Source organism: Branchiostoma belcheri, unplaced genomic scaffold, assembly GCF_001625305.1.
Source record: "Branchiostoma belcheri isolate BF01 breed outbred unplaced genomic scaffold, Haploidv18h27 scaffold45, whole genome shotgun sequence".
In the NCBI taxonomy this organism is placed as follows: domain Eukaryota; kingdom Metazoa; phylum Chordata; class Leptocardii; order Amphioxiformes; family Branchiostomatidae; genus Branchiostoma; species Branchiostoma belcheri.
The window spans coordinates 2,010,721-2,033,046 of NW_017804076.1; the positions used below are offsets into that span (position 1 = coordinate 2,010,721).

The following is a 22,326-nucleotide window of genomic DNA, read 5'->3' on the forward strand; positions in this document are numbered from 1 at the left end:
ATGACAAGTGCAAGAGAAATAGCAAACAATATCCACAAGAACAAAGAACTCAAACATGACACTGAAAATAGTGACTCATACCTTGGGCTTCAGGAGTCAGGCCAGGATTCAAAGCATTACTGCCATTGTAAAGTTTAGAAGTGTTTATTAAATAAAAGTAAACATTACCCAACTATACTGGCCCGGTAAATTCTCGTGCAGTGATCGCGGTGCTGTTTACGCTGTATCTGCACAGCACAATATTTTATCCACGGGGTTGTATTTAGGTGTGAAACAATGAGGAGTTCTGCTTCCAACATTGAGACAGCTGATGACTTTCTATCAGAAAGAGCTGGTCCGGACTTCCTACTTGTTCGACGTTCTGCCATGACAAACAACTATCTAATCTGTCGGATGGAAGAAGGAATGGAAGATATCTCCTTCATCGGAGGTAAACATGACTTCCCGGTGACAGCAGCAAATGTTATCACTATTATAATGCTCTACTAGTTTTCTTTATTAGTCGTTGTCAAGGCACATCATCCATTGAAAGATCGTTTTGATATCAAAACAGCTGTAATAACCGATAATCGTGTTACAATACGGAAGTAAAATATAAGGAAGGTTTTCGTCTCTATCAAAGTCACATTTTTTACACAGATTGATATTTCTCAAAATGACACAGACAACCAGTTGTACAGCGAAATTATAATTAGAAGAGATAGCAAGTCCAGCTGTAATTGTAAATTTAAACTTCAATTTGAACATTAATATGTTACAGTAACTTCAATGACGTGGTGATACGAGTGACGTTTCCTATGGTTTCACACGTATTCAGTCCTTCTGGGTGTCGGCGGTGCAGGCGTATCTTCTGAAACGGGAAAGCGCGATAATATCAGACATGATTTACATTGATCATTAGCAGGCATCGAGGGCAAAATATATGTCACAGTAGAGATGCAAATCCAGTAGAGTTGGCAACTCTACTAGTAGAGATGGGAATCCTAGTATTTATACTACTGAGTTCCAATCTCTACTAGTAGAGTTGGGAACTCTACTAGTAGAGATGGGAATTCCAGTCTCTACTAGTAGAGATGGGAATTCTGGTGTTTTTACTCCAATATCTACTAGGAGTGTTCCAGATTCTCTTACCAGACATTGGAATTCTAATCTTTTATAGGACAAATGGGAATTCTTTGAGTTAGACCAGGATATTCTCAAATTCTAGCAAGGAACAATTTTTTTTTTAAATAGACTGAACACCTAAAGTTTCAAATTTATCATATTATAAGGTAAGCCTATATACCCAGTCACTAACTAACTGGAAAAACCAGTTTAGCACATTGAGTCTCTAACTCATAATGGCCTGATGCAAATGTCTCTGTTTTACATTTCAGTGGCATGTACAAACAGCTATTGAGTGATGTTGGGTAATGATTGAGGTGTGAAAATATTCAGTCTATTTTCCAAAACATTTTTAGGTAACTAATATGACTGTGCCCTGCTAGAATTAGGTAACTAATATGACTGTGCCCTGCTAGAATTAGGTAACTAATATGACTGTGCCCTGCTAGAATCGTATAAATACGATTCCCATCTCTACTAGTAGAGATGCCAATTGGCATCTCTACTAGTAGAGTTGCCAACTCTACTGGATTTCCATCTCTACTGTGACATATACATTGAACGTTATCAACTTCAGCAAAAGTATCATAAGGATATACTTTAGACTTACTGAGTTGTAATTTTCATGCTTGAATCTCACCTGTTTGTGGATGTAACGTGTAGTGTTTCCGAGGGTCCTGCACCAGGTTCATGTAATTTATTACCCCGTACATGTCGTACTTCACCTCCACAATCTTGAAGGCTAGTGCTGCCTTCCCGAGTTGCTTGTAGACCCGGTGACTGGCACGTTGGTACGCGAGCCGTACACCCGCACCAGCGCCCTCCTCAGTAAACCTCTCGGACAGTCCGATGTTTAGAGAAGCGTCCAGGCCCCCTCGTTGTAGTTTACCAACACTTTTGGCGACGTATGCCTGAATTGGTAGGGTTAGTTTGTACATGTATAACCAAGTTTGGCGGTAGGTTGGGAGCAGTCTGGCCACGCCCACCTTTAGGCCACGCCCACCTTTCAAATCAAATTTACACCCAACCACGCCCCAACCACTGCTGATCTACTCCCAACTACAGTATGGCAGACTGGAGAATTTCATACTTTCAACAGTTGGAAGTTAAGTGAAGGTGAACATCAGTAAACACAAATCATGAACTAATTTGTATAATTCATGAGGAAATGATAGATAGGCTTCTTCGTTAAGACTGTCATTAGGTGGAGAATATGATCAACTGATATAATTCATGCAAATAACGAATGTTTGTTAGTTCAATTAGAAATATAATTCGTCAGTCGTCGAGGTTAACATCATTTGGCGAAGGTGTGAGGTCGTAGAACTCTAGTTGTCTGTGTGTGACAGGGGCTTTACGAGTGTTGCAAAATATGGCCAGTAATTTAGTCTCTGTTATTTTTGTACCCATGAGAAACCCTACCTCTGTTATGATGAAGAAGCGGTCTTTTCCCTGGATCCCTGTCGCTTCTTGGTCGAGTTTCTTCCCTCTCAACCGCATCCGAAACTGTTGCTCATCGATGGAGTACAGTCGACAATGGTTGAACCAGCGCCCCTCAAAGTTAACGGCCTCGGCCTTCAGGTCAAATTCCACAGGGGAGACCTTAGCCTGGGCCCCGCCGTCAGCAGTCCAGCCCGAGGCGATGATATCGGTGATGGCCGGGCCCCTCTTTGGCCAGTCTAGAAGATCTCCGGAGAACTGGTCGTCTGTGATCGGCGGGACTAATCTGGAGCCTATGGTACTGCCCGCATGGCTGAAGCATAAACAATGTTGAGAGCAGGGCAGTAATATTTAGACATTGTGGCGAACGTGTTGGTTATCGTGGACAAGAAAAGGGGATCTCAAAGTTATCTTGATCCAGTTTTAGCTCACCAAGTGAAGAGCTACTGTTCCACAGGTCATGACCGAGAAGGAAGCAGCTATATACATAATTTACAGGCCCTATTGTACGGGGGAAACTGCCCTAGCTCTTTTCGACAAGCAAAATGAACATTGAACCACAGCTTAATGTCCCGACATAGGGACTGCGACCCATTTTTAAAACACAGTTAGTAGCAGGCATGTCGGGTGAGCGACAACAGCCAAGATTCGCACCCTCTTGGCCCAGAGGTAGGGTCGCTAACCACTGGACTACGCACGCTAAAATTTTGACTACAATATTACATGTATATAATAATATCGACTTATAGCTTACATTTAGTTACAATATTTGTTTTATTATGATTATGACAATATTTACAACAGGTCGACTGTCATAGTTGCAAGAAGATTCATAAACCTACTAAAACGTGGAGTATGTCTAGTAACTTTATGCACCTGTATGTTACAGTATGTACCTGACTAGAACGGTTTTCCCTGTGTTGTCCGTGCCGCCGTCAGAAAGCATACTGCCGAGGCTGTAGTGGTGAGCTTTGGCAGAGTGGTGAACCAGGAGAAACTCTGGACCTAGTCGGTCTTCCAGAAGCTGAATCACGGAACCAACGCTACCCATTGTTCCTAAGTTTAAATTTCAACCCTGAACACAAAATAAAAGTCTCAGCGACCAAACAGTTTTGTAAAGACACCGTTTCCTTGTAAGGGCTAAGCACGAATTGATTTGGTGAGCATTCAGGGAGGAATAAAGTCGTTACGTGTAGCAACATAAAAGCAAATGTGACCTCAATGGCCACATATACAGAAAAAAATGGTTGTTTGTCAGCTAAACAGCAGATACAGCGTCAAATCTTACCGAATTGTTTGTTTGTTTGTTTATTTTGTGCCAACGAAGACGATCCCATCTTTAGATCATCAATGAAAAAGCCCCACTAGAGGTCTTTGAGTCAACAATATATAACGTCCAAAGTGCACAGTTATTAGCGTGGGAAATGACAAAATTGAACGTTATTACTGTTGTTACAAGGCAAAGATGGCAGAAATAATTGAATATTATTGCTGTTGTTACAAGGCAAAGAGGGCAGAAAATGGAGTAGAGAGAACTCGAGAGGCATCAACATACCTATGGATTTGGCCATGTATGATCCTGTTAGCTACTATTACTACTACTACTACTACTGCTACTGCTACTGCTACTGCTACTACTAGTACTACTGCTACTACTACTACTACTGCTGCTACTACTAGTACTACTGCTACTACTACTACTGCTGCTGCTACTACTAGTACTACTGTTACTACTACTACTACTACTACTACTACTACTACTTCTACTTGTCCTATAAGGGTGATGCGAACCTTGAACGTAAGGGTAGTTAAGGCTTATGCAACAAAAAGAAGTAAACAAAGGAATCCGCCTTGTCAAAGGCTCGAATTTCAATACACCTTACCTCCAAACAGACCCTTCGTTTACTGAGTTGATGACGACTTTGTTGCTGTGATGTCGCGGTGGCGAGACTTTCTTACCGAGAATTGTTTACCCATTGCTACGCGCGGGTCTGTTCGCGTTTAGGGGGCCAATCAAAGAGTATTGACTTTAAGGTTATTTTCACCAACAGAACACATCGTAAACTGTATTGACACAGACTATGGAGTAAAGTTTGGACTTAGTTTGTCGAAAAAAAAGAACACAGTGTGTTTTCAACCGTCTTTAATACACTGTTGTTAAAGTGTTGACTGGTTCCAAGTTAAGTGCACGAATGTTGAACCCCTCAACAAGGTACAACAAACGTAGACAACCTTTTGGCCTTGAGTCAACAAGCACGCACAAACATAGTCCGGTGACGGAAGGGTCAGAGTGGAATGTTTGCTGAATGGTAGCGATAATTATCAACTGAGCTTTGTCTCGGCTCCTGCGGCCAGTGTTGAAAACATTTTTCCTAAATATGGAAAGGCAATGCGAGTTAAGTCTAGTCGTTGTATTAAGTTTGTACCAGTTTTTAGTTGGATATGTAAGTTGATCTAAAATGAGTTGTATTAAGTTATTTTACACTATTGCTTATTATATGTCATGTATATGTTCTTCTACTTTCTCTAAAGTTTCCCTCTCAGATCTATCACCCTGTCCCGATCCCAGACAAGCTTGTACCGGACCAAAGACGCGACCAGACCAACTCCAGCCAACACACCCAGGATGGTCAGGACCAGACGTTCCCTGTTCCAAAACGTGGACTTCGTACCGACTGAAAATTAAAAATAAAAATCAGTATGGTTGGATCGACTATGACAAAAGTTGTTGAGGTTCTTATCGAAAGGAAATTCACCACAAGGTAGCTACTCTACGTCGTCATAATCTGTATGTACTTTTATTCTTGTGTATAGAAGAGCGGCCTACTCCCGTGCTTCACACATTCATGATGAGTGTGCAAAGCACCACCTCTAAACCTAACTCTCATACCAATTCTAGGATTCTAGATAACTCGATCCTTGTCATTGAATTTTCTGGAAAGATTTAAACAAAACAAAGCGAGGCAAAGCATGTACGAAAAATCTAAGTCTCCGAACACAACCTAGGTGTGGAACAGTTCCTAATCATCGATATACAGATAAACTCTACACTGATACCTTGGTTATCACAATAGTTATGACAGGAGCGGGTGTCGACATGATGACTTGGGAAGCAGCACGGCTGACTGTACCTGGTCCGTGTCTGTGTTCCTATACAAAACGGTACAATGTCTCATTAGTCTAGTAGTCATTGATGATGACTACTATAGATGACTACTACAATGAGAATGGGGGTTACCATGCAAATTTCCCCTAGTTTGAATCGTGTCAAGAACCAATAGGACCTGGGGTCGATTCCACCGACACACTACATGCCCTGATATTGTGCTCTTAGGAAACGCAATTTACACAACTTTCCTCACTTCACTCATGTGAAAATGAGTACTATATTTATCTTAATCTAGGGACGTCCGTTAAATGGAGGCTTCGTGTTTGCAATTGGTGAGAGCGACACCACACCTTTCACAAACATTTTACTACAACGTTGACAGCGGAGCGCTTAGAGATGAGAATGCTGTGGTTTACTAGATGTTCACCTTCTCCACACGTCTGTGAACAGGAGCTCCATGGGTACCAGTCCCCCCACTCACACGAGCAGCATGACTGTGTGTTACAGGACATGGTCTCACTGTCAGAGCTGGGAGAACAGCAGGAGTCCCGATGTCTGCTTCGAGTCATAGTTCCTGAGGAACCAGATCAACCATTACAACCAATATGAACAAAGGGGTCTTTGCCATTTTACATTTACTTAGGGATGACTCTGAGATCAAAATTATACATTTTCTCACGAATTTACAGTACTGTGAACAACGACCAATTGGCATCATTATAAAAATGTCTGTCTTTGACAACTAGAGGCTGCAAATTCGACGTAATTAATTGATTAAATCATTTTTAGATTCGCATTATAGGCAGTTACAGGTATATGATATACATAATGAGGTAAAAGTTTAGCTATTGGTGATAGACAATAAAGATATGAGATTTGTAGGCAGATTTGAACTACGCGCCTTTAAGTTGCAACCTTAACACAATACCTCCGCCACATGTACGTGAACAGCTGCTCCAGTGGCCCCAGGACCTCCAGGTGCAGCTGCAGCAGCTGTGTGTGTTGCAGGTGCCAATCTGGGAGTCGTAGTTAGGAAAGCAGCAATGACTGCGGTATCTGAACCGCAAACGAGTTCCTGTATATGAAGCAAAAACATAAATGGTCAAAAGAACTGTTCTGCAATTCAAAGGTGACTGGGTATACTTAAAGTGTTAACGAGAAGAATAGAATGAATGACTGACTGAATGACTGACTGAATGAATGACTGAATGAATGACTGACTGAATGGATGAATGAAAGTAACTCACGTTTGGGCTCAATAATAGCTCATTAATATTACTATTCAAGAAATAATAACTTTTCCCTGTTATATCGCACGTGTAACGTGGATAGGCAATGATAACCAAAAACTAGTACTGTTTGCAAATAAAAAAGCCATTATAAGGAATATCAGTTTTGTTACCTCCATCACACCCCTGTGAACAGCTTGTCCAGGAGCCCCATAACCCCCATGGACAGCTGCACCGGTTGCTGCGGGACCCCTCCACCGCCCCCATAACCGACAACACAACGAGCGCAGCGCCACAGAACTTTTCACCGGCCATTTCTGAATAACATTTGATAAAAAACATCAAGTCAAGTTTCAGAGACAAAGAAACCAATAAAATCTCGGAGTTTTGCTAGGCATAATGAGATCGGACTGCTAAAAAGGTAGAGATCCATAAGTTTTTAAAATGTCGCACATATATATGCAACCGTTGTGTATGTGGATCCACTGAAGAGAGTGTATGGTGTCTTGGATACACTTAATGTTTCTTCTTAACGCACGGAAATATTTTTGAATAGTGTAAGAGCAATATATTCAGTGTGCCAAAAACACATGAAGAGAAGCCGAAAGTCAAGCTCTAAAGATAAAACATTATTTCAGGTTTCTATAGCATGGAAAGAAACTTAACTCACCCAGGCCTTGTCAGATGCTGATGCAGACAGAACAAATTCAACGTGTCTCCGCAAACTAGCCTTCAGTACCAATGTCGTGAACAACCACCACACAGGCTTAATCAACGGGAATAAATTTGAAGTTGTCACACTATATGCACTTTTTGTACACCTGTAGCAGTCCATTGCAATGAATTATTTAGACATATTCACCAAGGTACGCGTAATCTATGTATTTGATGCAGACGGTTTCTCTGGAAAGTACAAAATAATCTGTGCCATAAAAGGCAATACCCGTTATTATTTCCCACCGCCAATGTAATGGTATGATATTATACCTTGTATATTCATGCAAGCGTGAAACAATTTAGTAACCTAAAGGCACGTGACCAATGCAACATCATATCGGAGGGTTCTTTTTATACCACAAGTCCTTCGATATTGGGCCAGGTGAATACACCAAGGTCAGAACTTATGTGTAACTGAGAACTCAGCCGCCATGTTGGGGGACTGGAGGATCCAAGATGGCTACCGTAAAGTCATTGTGTAGTCTTCTGCTCTCAAGATTCTGGCAGAATATGGACATTTCTTCATTACTGTTTTTGATCAAAAATGTTGTTTCTATGGATATTTTCCATTTCATACGAGTCTGTAATCTAACTAATCATGCAACTCTATTTGACTTTCTATCAAATTTATAGACTTGGTGCTTTACGTATGTCCATGAATGAAAAAAAACTGAGTTCAGAACTTATACTGATTGTTTTATTTTCAAATGTTAGTACTTTGCATACAGGTTCATTTTCTTCACCTTGCCATGTTCTACAAATTTACATAGTCTTACTGCCTACTACTAGTATATTCAATAGAAAATTTGTAGAGCTCTTAACCGCAATATTTCTCTTTAAAGTAAGAACATAAAAGTCCTATTATCGGAATAATCAAGTCCAGAAATATTCAGGGAGTCGAACTGAAACATAGTTTTACACGAGTTTGAGAAAGCAGTTGGGCCCCAATTGCTAGTGGTCTCTTCCAGATATCACTGATATGACATGCCTTTCTGGACTGGTTCACTTCCAAAGATAGGGGTGTTACATTGAGGCTATACTTTAGAAAGAAATACTGCATTTATCATTCATAACTCTTTGCAAAAATGTAAGATTTCTGATTATAGTACAATGCACCTGCTTTGACGTAAATATTGACATAATACAGAAGGGAGGGAAAAATTATCTTACCAGAAATATCTTACTACTAAACTATGAAAACCCCACCTGAAAAAAAGTGTCATCAAATAATGCAAATGTTGACATCTTCTCTCAAATCATGTAGGTGCTTAGTAATGTTGCATCACACATTATACATTTGTACAGGTAATATTTCTGCACATATCTAACATAGCTCTCTCTCTTTTTCGTAAAATCTTTTTATGGGGAAATTTGCCAGCAAATATTTGGAAAGGATTCGTCCGGAAAATTTTGCTAAGACTCAAGCACATACTGCCCTATTTAACCTTTTTTTCTAAAACCTACTCATAGTGCCAAATGGTATCATTACAGTGTTGCCTCACAATATTGTTTTTCATGCTGATAAATGCAATATATTCAGCGTAACAGCATCTTAAAACAGTATTCATATAGGAAACAATTCAACCACCCATAGCTCCACTGAATTCCAACATAAATTATGTTAATACAACTGATATATCCTGACCACCCTTTTAATCAAATGGATTGCTCCTCATAAATTAGGGGACCCAACAAGTAGGACTGTACCACTTTTAAAGGGGTAGGATGCATTGTGATGTAAGTACCTATTGGCAAATATGTTGTACTTTATCTCAAGTGTTTTGCTACAATAAGAGCTTCAACATAGCTGTAGGGTTGTGCCACTGGAAACACGGGTATGCTGGGGTACCTTAATTCAAAGATGTTTACTTATACTAATACATTTACGTTTTTGTGTAGTACATTTGATTGGAAAAATAAAGGAACAGACAGTGGCTGAATATCAGCCTCAGAAAACTACAGCTACCAACCCTATTGACTTCAACCCAAAATTACTTTCCCCCCTCTAAGCCAAGTTGCACTGTCCAAACCCTGCAGCAATAACATCTGATTCTGGACTGTTCTATTGTAAATAATGGGGGCTTTCCTAGACAGATACTAGGGCAGTAACTAGGTATACATGTGGCCATAGCTATTCAATTCTGGGTATCCCATCATTTTAGAGAGAAAACATAATTGTATTTTTGTCACCAACTATGCTTGAATAATATGGTAGTGTCATGTAACTTGAAATAAGACAGATAATACCAAGTTCTCACCCATAACTGTACATATATAAGGTCACTTTGTCCATATGCCTTTTTACAGTATACACCTCTAGTTATAACAACGTACTCTACACAGGCAATCCTTGTAAAGGAACAGTCCATTGAAATAGCATTACAACATTGTGTATAAGAACCTTGGTAAGAACTTAAGATACCCAAAGACAATGCAGAAATATTGAAACTTATGTGCACATATGTCACCTTTCTTATGACAGCCAAAGCGGTGAGATATGAACAAAAAAAACAACACTTGTAACATTTACATGCATGTCTCTTGTTTAAAAAAAAAGAAAAAAAAAGTATTGCTTATTTCTATAACTGCCTACTAAGAACATAACAACAACAGGTATCATGAAAGTTCATCTGTATTGGTAATTACATGTTTAGAGTTAAAACTTTTGTTCCAACACATGAAATATTGTTCCCACCAAAAGCTTTTGACCAGTAACTCTCGTCTTCCTCAGTAGACTGACCCAGTGACCCAGTGTTGATGTCAGACTTCAGAAAAGCCATGTGACAAGTCTCACTGGGTCAGTCTATTGAAGAAGACCAGAGCGACTGGTCAAAAGCTCTAGGTGACAACAATGTCTCTTGTGTTGGAAGAAAAGTTTTAACTTAAACAACAACAGTAAGTCTCTATGTTAGCGGACATCTCATAATGCCAACTCATTGGACGGTCCCTTTGCAAGCACGTGATGATGCTGTCCCCAGAATTGAGATGGCATGGCCCGACCGACAAACAACGCAAGGATTGACAACAACTCTTCGTTAGTTCTAAACTCAATGTCTTGCCTTTACATTCTACTGTCTATTCGTTCCTCAGTCATAAGGATTTTTACCCTGAACATTGGAGTATTTGTGATAGTATCTTCAGCTGTGTTAATCCTTGTTTTGTCGGCCCATGCCTAACTGCAGGCTGCAGGTTAAGTGTCAGGTGCTAGGCGGCGCTGCTATCACCGTTTGGGTGGGGGAGGGGGAACTCCTCTTTGTCTTGTTGCTAGAGTAAAAACAAAAAACATTAGATGCGTGAAACGAGAAGTATAAACATCAGAATCTATTGAATCATGTCAGGAACAAAATACAAACTTAAGGCCTACTTTTTTTTTATGACAGAAAACAACTCACAAAATTTCTTCACATCAAGCAGTCTGTATCTGTATCTGTATAGCCTGTATAACTGCCCTTTGGTGTAACACACCAGCTTCGCAGGTACGCGGCGCAGTAGCAGCTGACTACATTACACCGATCTACTTGTTACACCTAACCCTTGAACATTTAACTATAAACATTGTTTAAAGCTATCTAATGACAATGCGACCACTGTACTTGGTGACAGCGAGTTCCACTCAGTCTAAAGACACCCAAGCCAATTACTGCTTTTAATTTGCTAACGACTTTTCATACCAACTTCCTGATTAGTTCCCTATATACTTGCAAACAAGTACACATGTCATTGACATGTCATGTCTACCTGATTTGTTTTTTATCTTGCTAGGGTACGTCTTGTTGGTTTTCTCGAAGGGTGGCGGAGTAGGCAGACTTGTCGGGAAGGTGAACCTTGCTTCAAATTCATCTGTAGCACAAACAAACAAACAACAAACAAAGAAAAGCATGTCAGAAGGTGTGTCAGAAGAATCTTCATCCCGTATGAAGCAATCTGACCATCTAAGTCATGCATTTGTAACGTTAGACCAACACTAGTGGCAACCCCTGCATAAGGACCACCTGGGTTTGCTGGTTTAAGTACTACTACAATAAATAACATATCTGGTACATTTATCATTCATACCTAAAATAATTAATATTTGGCACGTTTTGGCAGAGATCTAGCACATTTTAGCTGAAAATAGCAACAGAATGCTCTTTACAAAATTATGTCTGAAAGGCTGCAACATAAAATACATGTAAGAAATGGGACGCAACATACATGTTTTATTAAAGGATTATCGATTTTGCAGGTATGTACCAAAACATTCATACAGTCTGAAGTAAGATCTAGCAACACTTTGACACTTTTGTCCTTTTCGAACACACTTACATGAATCATTTTACCAGAAACAAACCAAGTTGTTAAAAAGAACTTGGAAACTTGTCAAACACCCAAATCTATGGCTATATTCTATATTCTTATTCCAGGGTTTACAAAGTCCATGGATAGGCTTCCGCTTCTGTTAGAGATAACAATCAAAACAGCAAAAATGTCATAGATCAATTAAATGTTGTTGGCATGCAGATGTCAGCACAGCACTACTACTCGCAAACACAACATGTGAGTGACAATGAAAACCAATACGGTTTGCCATATGTACGCAACAAAATGCCACCGCAATGCAACCATTATTTGGAATTAAAACCTACACGTACTTGAGCTGGTAAGTGAAAACCTCTTGGCATGTACTAGAAGGAAAAGAAAATGTTACGACATACTGTGCAAAGTATGAAAGTATGTGTAAATATCACATCCCCGTACAGTGACAGACATACAACATGCAACAGTGTTAAGAAGGTGTAATGCTGAACAAAACAGCAAGAGGGCACTTTAGAGCAGACCACATAGCTGTGGATGGAGGGTGGAGCAAAGCAAAGGGTTTAGAACAGAAGACAGCCCCGAGGGTTGGATACTCACAGTTCATATCATAGAAGCCATACATTTTATACCATGTCCACCTATACCCAGCTACGTGTGGGGTGAGTCCAGGAAAGCCACAAGAAAGAAAGGAACAGAGACATACAATGTACATGTTTAGACCGTGAAGGTGGAAGCACACATGTGGAGAAAAGCAGAACAACAAAGAGGTTACATGGAGGGTATCACATGAAGAAAAATACTAAAAGTATGTTCAGACATTTTACAGTTTGAAGCTCTAAGGCACATATATACCATAAAGATACTGTACAAAATTTTTATTTATTCCAAAAGCTGTAGTCTTTTAGTCACCTTTGCATCAAATGATGTTACCCTTTAAAACTAGCTAGATGGTCTAGAGAGAGAGCCTAGAAACACCCTATCTTTAAAGAAAGACAAGCAAGCAGATTAAAACATCTGTATCATTCTGTCTCCAGAGCATAGAAATTTTACATGTGAATATAAGATATAGATGTGCAACATAATGGCCAGAATAAGAAAAGAAACAACTAGTACATCACAGAAATACATTGACACACAGAAACACAGACTTGACAGAATATCTGTTAGGAGATTTGTTAAATGATCATCACTATTTTGATCTAAAGGAGTTACATGTGCATGTATTATAGTAATAGATGAATATGGACAATGACAATGCATGAGCACATTGTAACATCTATGTTCCTTGGCATACTTTTATTTTTTACAGATAATAAGATAAGCACATAAACATTACAAAATTTTCACAAGATACTAACTTTAAACCTTTGGTGTTTTGGACCCTCACCTGTTAGATCACTTTTCTGAGGCACTCCAGGCATGGAAATCCTAGGCCCATTTCTTGTGGGAGGGGGAGGGGGTGGTGCTCCGCTAGGCCCCCTCGTGGGTGGGGGAGGGGGTCGGCCCCTGCCAGGGGGTGGGGGAGGGGGTCCCTGTGTATCCCTGTGAAGTAGAAAACATGGAACATGATCTTGATCCAGTTTTAAATCACTGAAGAGCTAATCTTCCACTGGTCGTAACAGAGAAGACAGACGCTATGTACAGTATTTACAGGTTTATTGTACTCTGGAATTCCCCTAGCTCTTTTTGACAAGTACTACATCCTGTGCTAAGGACAGTGGCCCTTTATAGCAGCGTGCATGTTGAGTGAGTGACAACAGAGGCAAGGTCTCTAAATATCGGACTACACATGCTTCTCCATACAAGTTACAAAGCTCAGAATATTCATAATACAGATGTACACAGACTAACAACAGCTCATTTCTATTACAAGTCCCAAGGAAAAAAAATGAGTATGGCTTAAAGTGAAGATTCAGAACAATATCCTGATGACTCACCTAAATGATGCAGATCTATGGGGAGGTGGGGGAGGGGGTCTTTGGCCAGGGGGACCTCCTGGAGGTGGAGGGGGTGGCCCTCCTCTTGTGGGAGGGGGTGGGGGGCCACGTGGTCTTGCACTGCTTGGTGGTGGAGGGGGTTTACTCTGCTGTGGAACAGGGGGTCTGGTCATTTGTGGGGGAGGGGGTCTTGTCATTTGTGGGGTAGGGGGTCTTGTCATTTGTGGTGGAGGGGGTCTTGTCATTTGCGGGGTAGGGTGTCTTGTCATTTGTGGGGGAGGGGGTCTGGGACCACGAATACCAGGGGGTGGTGGAGGAGGGGGTCCTTGCGTCGAACTGGGCCCGTTCATTCTAGGGGGGTAGGTGGACGGTGGAGGGGGTGGCCGAACCATCTGTGGGGGTCCTTTTGAAGGTGGTGGTGGCCTCATTCTTTGAGGGGGTCCTAAAAAAGGAGGAAGACCATCTTCAAAACACACATGACCAGCTCTAGCTGAACTTAGCCAAACCCACCCTACATGTACATTTCATTTTCAATGTGAAATGTGAAATTGAGAAAATTTGGTGTCCCTAAGCAAAACGTTGTAACAACACGGACAAAATCCTTAAAGACAATGACAAACTTTACAAAACACAATAAAAGTGAATAGATGAGCTGCTCTTTGCTTCACGTTTTGACTACTACAAACTTGGTGCACGTTAAATCAAGAAGAAACTTTTAATTCCTTTTCAATCATTATTATAGTTTCATGATTATCATTTCTTACGTTTGGAAGGAAGAGGGATTTGTACAAGCCTTGAAGGCTTCTTACCCCATCCTGTTTTTACTTTTATACAATTCTTTAGTAATCATGTTTATTTTTATTGTGCAAATAAATAAACAAACAAAACCTACCCGGTCTTGGCCCTCCTACTGACGCTGACGCTGGTCTCCCTGGTGGTGGAGGGGGTGGTCTGTTCCCGAAGGGGGGTGCAGCTCTTACCCCTGCTGGAGCAGAGGGGGGTCTCTGTTGACCTGAGGGGGGTCTTGGTTTATTGGAGCTAGAGGGGGGTGGCGGGGGTACGTTCCTGTTACTGGGTGGAGGGGGTGGGGGTTGGGAGTTGTTGGGGGTGTGGCGTGGGACAGTGTTGTTGTTAGTTTGACTGGGCATGGCGCGGGGAACAGTGCCCACGTTGTTTGCTGTGTTGTTGTTGCTCCGACCGGCAAATCTGTTGTTGGGACTCGGGCTGCGTTTGTTGTTTTCTGTGTTTAGGTTGCCACCTGGACATAGAAAATACACGGAAAATTCATACAAACTTCTATATATGTTATTCTATTCAGACAACATTGGCAGGACCAGACATTAAGAATTTTTTTTATTCCTTGGTACTTCCTACACACCTACAACTTTTTTTCTATTTCACAAAAATGAAAAACTGACACAGCAACACCAAATTAGGGGAAAAAAACATTACAAACACATAAACTACTTGTACAGCCCTGGAAATAATTCATTATGTTCAGCATGCATTCACAATCACAGTAAGCACTGTACAACAGTCAGAGGTGTGGAGGTTAGTGAGCCTTACCTATAGTGTAATATTTATACCTATGAAGGACTGGTGTTGGGGTGAGAGCAGAGAAAGATGTTAAGAGTTAGCAGGTGTAAAAAAAAGTATCTACATGTGATTAGATGGGGAAGCAAAACTGCATTCTTGTGCTTTTCTGTATCAAGATTTAAGTTATTATCTATTCACCCTTAATGAAAAGCTTCTGTACTCTTTACCATATAATATTCCCTTTGAATCAGTGTCTTTTACTGTCATATAAGTTCATCTGTGTTGGTAGTTACATGTTTAAAGTTAAAACTTTTGCTCCAAAACAACAAGGATCAACATCGTTTACCAGATACCTTTGACCCAGTGTTGCTGTCACACTTCAGAGAAGCCATGTGACAAGTCTCACTGAGTCAGTCTATTGTATTGAGGAAGACCAGAGTGACTGGTCGAAAGCTCTAGGTGAGAACTCCTTTTTGTGTTGGAGCAAAAGTTTTAACTTTAAACATCAATGTCTTTTTTCTGTTATATCGTAACATTACTTCCTGAACTGAAAGACAGCACTGTGCAAAGAAAAAAGTAGGTGATGTATATAGACTGTACATGTATGTATGTATGACATATGTAAGGACATACAAATGTAGTATGTTAATACTAACCAAACACCTATGGACAGTTTTTAAAAGAGACAAAAGTTAGCTGATGCAACCCTACTGTACAGATAGTCTAAAACTCTCCAACACTATATCTATTCCATACTATCATAACTATGATTGTTTTAGGTAAACTATAGGATTTTAGCATATTCACAGTACCAGTTTTGCAACACAAAAGTACAAAAAAGTTCAAGAAATGCAGCCTTTTACCTCCATCTTGCCTGAGTCCTGTGGATTTCAACTTGGGCATTCCTCCAGCAAAAAGGCCACCAAGGCCCAAGGGAGCCCCTCCCCCTCCCTCCTCCCCCTCCTCCTCTGTCTCCTCCCCCTCCAGGTCTGACTCCCCCTCCCCCTCCTCCTCCTCCTCCTCCTGATGAGGTTTTTCCTGTGATGGGAGTCAAAGGTCAGGTGGCATGTCAAAGGTCACTAAGTTTCAAAGGTCAGTTAAAATGCGTCATGGGAAGAACTCTCTTCTTTTCTTATCTTCAGCTGAGGCGAAACAAGTACGTTATTTTTCATTGGATGTTTAGTCAACATTGCCTCAGAATTTTGCCTGTTGATAATTGCAGAGGAAATCTTTTCCGACAGAACATTTAAAAACTATAAACAGAATGTCATCCTTACTATACGAATACATCAAAGAGCACTACATAATATATCACAGGTTTCACGCATTGCCTACATGCCAGTGAAACATGTATTAGTGAAATGCAACTTCGCTAAGGTGACAGTCTGACCAGTTACTTGCTTTAACTAGAAAGCACTATGCCAGTGATGAACAATTTCGATGACTTAGCTGTACATTGTGCTTCTACAAAGATTACTTGAAGCATTCCGAAGTACTAAGTACAAACTCACCGCTTAATAAAGGTCCACTCCTGTCATTGGTTTCTGCTTTTTTCAACTTGTTTTTCTTGAATGCCTCTATAGAGGACAGGAGTTGCCCTCTGTCCTTCTGTTCACCTTTGTTGAGCTTTGGTGGCGCTGTGTTGAACGCGGGAGGGGGTGGGGGGGCCCGGGGGTGGGGGTGGTGGTGGTGGCGGCATGTTGGGAACCTCGTGTCCCTAAGGCAGTCTCTTTAGTCTGCCACCTGCCCCACTATTAGTTTGGCTGAACCTGGGAAATAAAGAACAAGAAAAACAGTGAGTCAGATCACATCACCTCAATTTTAGGTTCAGGTCCGGATTCAAGTCCAGAGGTTTAGGTTCAGGTCCGGACTTGTAAGTCCGGACCTACATTTGTAAACCCATGACATAATACAAAACTGCATGTTGGCAACCTTGCAATGTTCTCTGGGTGAAACTTTGGCCACATAACATGGAGGACGGTACTTGACGATGCCCGATGGCAATGTTTTCTTCATTTTGCAGCAAAGATTTTGCAATCTATGGAAGGTTTTAGGTGGTTTGGAAAGAAAAGGGGTATGTGAAATTGTCTTTTATGGTAATAAGTCCGGACTCGGTTCTTGACTTTTAGGTTTTTTTGGACTTGAACCTAAACATTCTTACAAGTCCGGATTCAAGTCCAGTGAACCGGTATGCATCACTACGTGTGATACATGTGATGTACACTACACTGCTATATATTATTACTGAGAATGACAGTAGAACATGCCTGCATTCACCATTTTCATTGGATATTTGGTCAATGTTGCAACAGAATTTCAACCATTGCTTGCAGAGATCTTCTCTGACAAAACATATGAATACTAGACATGGGATGTCATCCTTAAATACAAGACAAGAAGTTCTGTCAAAGTGCTATGCACATTGGGATTCACACAGGTGCAGTATGTTCTGCCAACATGCTTACTTCATGTACAATATTATGTATATACAAGACTCGAAATGACACCCTGCAACTTGCAACATACCGTATTTATTCCAATAGCGTACGCACTTTTTTAACTTTTCATGTCGCAAGCAGGTGTTCCAGACCAAGGCCAAAGTCGGGGTGCGTACGTTAAAGGGGGTTCTGTCCCCAAAAAATCGGAAAGAGATCGGAGCCAGCAAGGGAGCCGGCCTCACAATGTGTCCAGAAGTACTTGCTACGCACCACTCCGAAGAATAGTTCATGTTATACTTCAAATAAGAGGTTAAAAATGTCCCTGTTCAAATAAAGACATATTTTATACCTTGAGTAAGTAAGTGTGATATGAGAAAATAAAATACGATGTAGCATGATTTATTTAGAAATATAATTTTTACAAGTATCGTAAGCTGACTCGGTGCACCATCCGCCATGTTACCGGTAAGTTGGCCGCTTTTCCCGATGAATAATACAGCTGAAATGCCAGCACATCCACAAATAATTTGATCAAATACTTAATTGCTGCGATCTAAATTGTTACAGGGTTCTCTTAAGCGGGAGTTGTTTATTGTTTTGATTGGTAAAATGCAGGGTAAAATACGCTAAAATCTAGCGTGGGTATTAAAAAGAAAACCCACGCCGCGGTCCACACTTCCGGGTTAAGTGACGACAAAATCACGTCGAAAACGCTAAAAATCCGCTTAGAAACATATATTTACCCCATAGATTCTTGAAACTATGCATTTCTTCACTAGAATATCGATGTGTGGTTGTGGAAAATAGCATTTTAGCGCCGATATCGAACAAAGAAAAATTGTTTACACGCGCGTCGGCCAGCTCAAGTCTACCGCCAGCAGCGCCGGCGGCTGACGCAGCAACCAATCAGAGATGCGAAATGCCGACACGTGACGCGGGATTTGCATACAGTCTAGGGCGCGCGGTGCACGAAATATTTTTGCGTCAATATTCAGCGCCGTGTTTCAAGAGATTAATACCGGGAAACAATATACAGGAAATATTTTTCACTGTAGCGATATGTAATGCAAACCTTTTCCACGGCGCTGTGTGCCTGATGATCTTCCCCGGCATCTACGTTCTGCTGCGATCACTTACCTTTGGATGTTATCCTGCCTGTTCACATACTTACCGGAAGTGAAATTTGGTGGCGCTAACTGTCGTCTTGACGTTGGATTCTACCTAAAATACTGCACAGACACTTTAAAAAAATCCCTTTAAGCAAGCACTAGCATAGGGATACGTCTATAAAGCTTATTGTTTATTTCAATTTCCTTGCGATCCACGGAAAATTCTGAATAAGGGGTGCGTACGTTAATGGGGTTTTTCATTTGAATCTTTCGGCTCCCAGTGCAAGGCCTGCGATCGGCCCCAGATCGGGGGTGCGTACGTTAATAGAGATGCGTACGCTATTGGAATAAATACGGTACATAGAGATTTTGAATATTCCACTGAGAAATCTATACAACTTACAATTTTGTAGGCTAAAAATACAAAGTCTTGACATTACAAATCAAAACTGTAAAGGGAAAAAGTATTTCAAGCCCTGATATACAAATGTGAAGAAAATTACATGAAGAAATCTGGTGACACGGAGTGTTCCTGTTTTTACAAAAGTTGTGAATAAGGCATTGATAGTGACTAATCTAAAAATTGCTTGTTTTGTGTACGTAGCCAGACATACTTAGGTACAAAGGGTTGTTTTGCGTCATAATACATAACAGAAATCTATGATTAGAATGGAATCTGGAAAGACTTCAAAGACATTACATGCATGCACATACAAAAATGTAATTAAAGCTACAGGCATCCTCCTTAAGCATTTGGGAAACAAAGGTACGACAACTACCTTCTGAAGAAGTAGAAGGAAAATATCCATACTGTACATAAATTCTAGAACATTCAGTATAAAAAATAAGCTCACACATGACAAAAACTACCATGCTTAGCCTTTAACTCAAGACAATTACTAGGCTTCATCATTCTTTGTGCACATAAAAGAAACTTGTAAATTCTGCATGTACTTCTTGTACATGCAGAATTAGAAGCCAGATATCGAGAAATACTTTTATCTAGGGCGGCTAAGGTATGAACATTTTTCAGCGAGAGTGCATTCACAGTGTATACTAGGAAGACAAACTATGTTTCTCTGGACCACAGCCAGAGTGAGGCCTGGAGACCTAGACTACCCCAGGTGTCATACACAGCTGACACTTGACAAATAACTGACGTACACTCTGTCTTTGTCAATGGTACAAGTCACATGCATCTATTGTACTACTGTTATTGGGTTTGTACAGAAATGTGCCAAAACGTCAACCATTACTGATGTAGGTCACTCACACCAAGGCAAAAGACAGCTGGCATCTGTATGTAATACATAACTATAAATGTACTTCAAAAAACAAGTACATAGATGATAGAGGGTTTGAAATACCATCTACATACACAGGTTAGCACAGGTAAAACTGGAGCTATGCAGGTGTTTCTGATGTCTATCTGCACCTAACCCGTACAGGTTCATGTAGTACTGGTTTTATTTGCTGCATTAACTGTTACTACCTACGAAATAATGGCAATGGTTTCTGAACTGTTTATAGTATGATCTTATTCTATACCACATTCTGAGTGGTGCAGGTAAAATTTGTCTGGTGGACATAATTTTCAGTGTTAACTGCACCAGTGCGGGTACATGTATACAGAAAAAATGTATATTGATGTATTAATCTAGAAATGGAGAAACACATATAGGTTACTGTATCATTTCTGTCAACAGATAACAATCAAAATACCTCACTAACAATAGGCCACGTGTATCATTTTGAAAGGCAATTTGTCAAAACTATACTAAATACATCAGAAAAGTGTACAGAGTAGCTAGTACATAGTTCCTCTTTAGACTGTACTGCCAATTTGAACAACAACTCTAGTCTAGGTAGTGTTTTATCTTGAGCGTGTGTCACAAAAACATATACTTCTCTGTTAACAGTATGAAATTAAAAGGAACAGGTTTTGTCAATAGTGATGGTAAAAATCATTAGCAAATCAATATACATTTCTACATGCGATTTTGGAAAGGGACAAAAACAGTTTAAGATTTACAGGGGGGGTGGGTATGTGTTCTGCTTTCTATACAAATATTTTTACAGCTCCACTTAAAACACCAGACCAATCAGTTGTACAATAACATCGAATTTGCATAGTGACAGTATGGTAAAATATTCCTTCCATCGCAGATTGCATATCGTGTCTTGTTTACGTTATATGATAATGTGTGCATTTTTCCTTGTGCCAGAAATGTTTATGAATATGAACTCCTGGCACAAAACATTTAAGATTAATATGTATACAGAAGCAATGCATGTAAAAACATTTGTATATGTATGTTTTCAAAATATTGTGCTGTGGGTTTTATATACATGTAATAGTATTAATGTATCTGTGGAAAACACATAGAAACTGAGCAATAGATTTTTCAGTTATTCAAATTATATATCTGTGATAGACTGAATGAAATCAAAATAGAAGTTTAGAACACTGCTCATTCTAATCATCCAAAATTAGTCATAACATAGATGTGATTTGTAATACACATAATATTGAGGTGTTCTTGCTTTCTTTTCCCAGAGGAATAGGTTCTGTTCCTACATTGTCCCATAATATCATCTGACAAAACAAACAGTTCACCAATCCGTGTTAGAAGGTTCCTTTTTTTTCCGTACTTCAAAAGAATAATGCATCATAAAATCATACATACATTTATGCTGTACTTGAATGGACTACAATGTTCAATTAACCAAACTATTACTAGATTCTCAATAAAAACTGTTCAGAGCATATTGGCAGAATGATCTAGAAAATATTTTTGACTTCTGTAAGAAAAACACCTTTGTACTTTCAGTTTCAAACAGTGACAAACTGATCTTTTGAGCTTTGTTTTGTACACAGTATATCACACCCACACTGCACATACCTAACAAAAGCCTGCTTCTTCTGTATACAACCTTTCTGACATAGAAACAACATCCTCTTTTTCACCAATACAGTCAGAACTTCCCAACTCTATGTGGACTATAGATTCTGAATGGGAAATTGTCAATGGGAAAAATTATCTAAATTCAAAGATCACAAAAATGGTCACATTGGCCAGGTAGTCCTTACATAGAGATTGACACGGGTTTCACTAGTGTTGAGTAGAACATTTCAAAGGTACTGCAGGTTAGTGCAGGTAAAATTGGAGCTATGTACATATAGGTGTTTCTGAATCTACGTGCACCTAACCTGCATCTAACCTATACACTGTTGAGGTGGTCACTTGTACAGGTTTGACTGACATACAGACTGTATTGCACTATTTAGCTAACAAAACAATGAGCTATGATTATGACACATAACTTCTGAATGCCAAATCAAAAAAAAGGTTTTACCCATTATCAGTATTCTAGATTTTCATAAAGAAAGTTGTGATATTTCAATTTCTT

General features: G+C 40.0%; 2 protein-coding genes across 2 annotated transcripts; both read right to left on the reverse strand.

Moving 5' to 3' along the window:
* Positions 1 to 684: 684 nt before the first annotated feature.
* LOC109478688 lies at positions 685 to 3,782 on the reverse strand. The gene is made up of 4 exons (XM_019780356.1): positions 3,441 to 3,782; positions 2,527 to 2,857; positions 1,745 to 2,015; positions 685 to 850 (listed from the first exon to the last, which is right to left on the reverse strand). The coding sequence occupies exons 1-4, from the start codon at positions 3,593 to 3,595 to the stop codon at positions 804 to 806; spliced, it is 804 nt and encodes a 267-aa protein (XP_019635915.1). The 5' UTR covers positions 3,596 to 3,782; the 3' UTR covers positions 685 to 803.
* A 6,632-nt stretch (positions 3,783 to 10,414) lies between these two features.
* On the reverse strand, positions 10,415 to 17,133 carry LOC109478678 (WAS/WASL-interacting protein family member 1-like). Its single transcript, XM_019780344.1, is given in 10 exon segments — positions 10,415 to 10,863; positions 11,338 to 11,439; positions 12,231 to 12,263; positions 13,283 to 13,437; positions 13,833 to 14,274; positions 14,725 to 15,090; positions 16,232 to 16,371; positions 16,373 to 16,406; positions 16,880 to 17,037; positions 17,039 to 17,133. Coding segments are annotated over 10 exon segments (1,503 nt in total). The 5' UTR covers positions 17,068 to 17,133; the 3' UTR covers positions 10,415 to 10,819.
* Positions 17,134 to 22,326: the final 5,193 nt, after the last annotated feature.

What these genes read in the sequence shown, in the direction of transcription:
- LOC109478688 (XM_019780356.1), bottom strand. Translation starts at nt 3,595, where the DNA reads ATGGGTAGCGTTGGTTCCGTGATTCAGCTTCTGGAAGACCGACTAGGT. An exon ending in GGGAAAACCGTTCTAGTCAG is followed by an intron (nt 2,858 to 3,440) that starts GTACATACTGTA and finishes TTTATGCTTCAG; the next exon opens with CCATGCGGGCAGTACCATAG. An exon ending in GCTTCTTCATCATAACAGAG is followed by an intron (nt 2,016 to 2,526) that starts GTAGGGTTTCTC and finishes CTACCAATTCAG; the next exon opens with GCATACGTCGCCAAAAGTGT.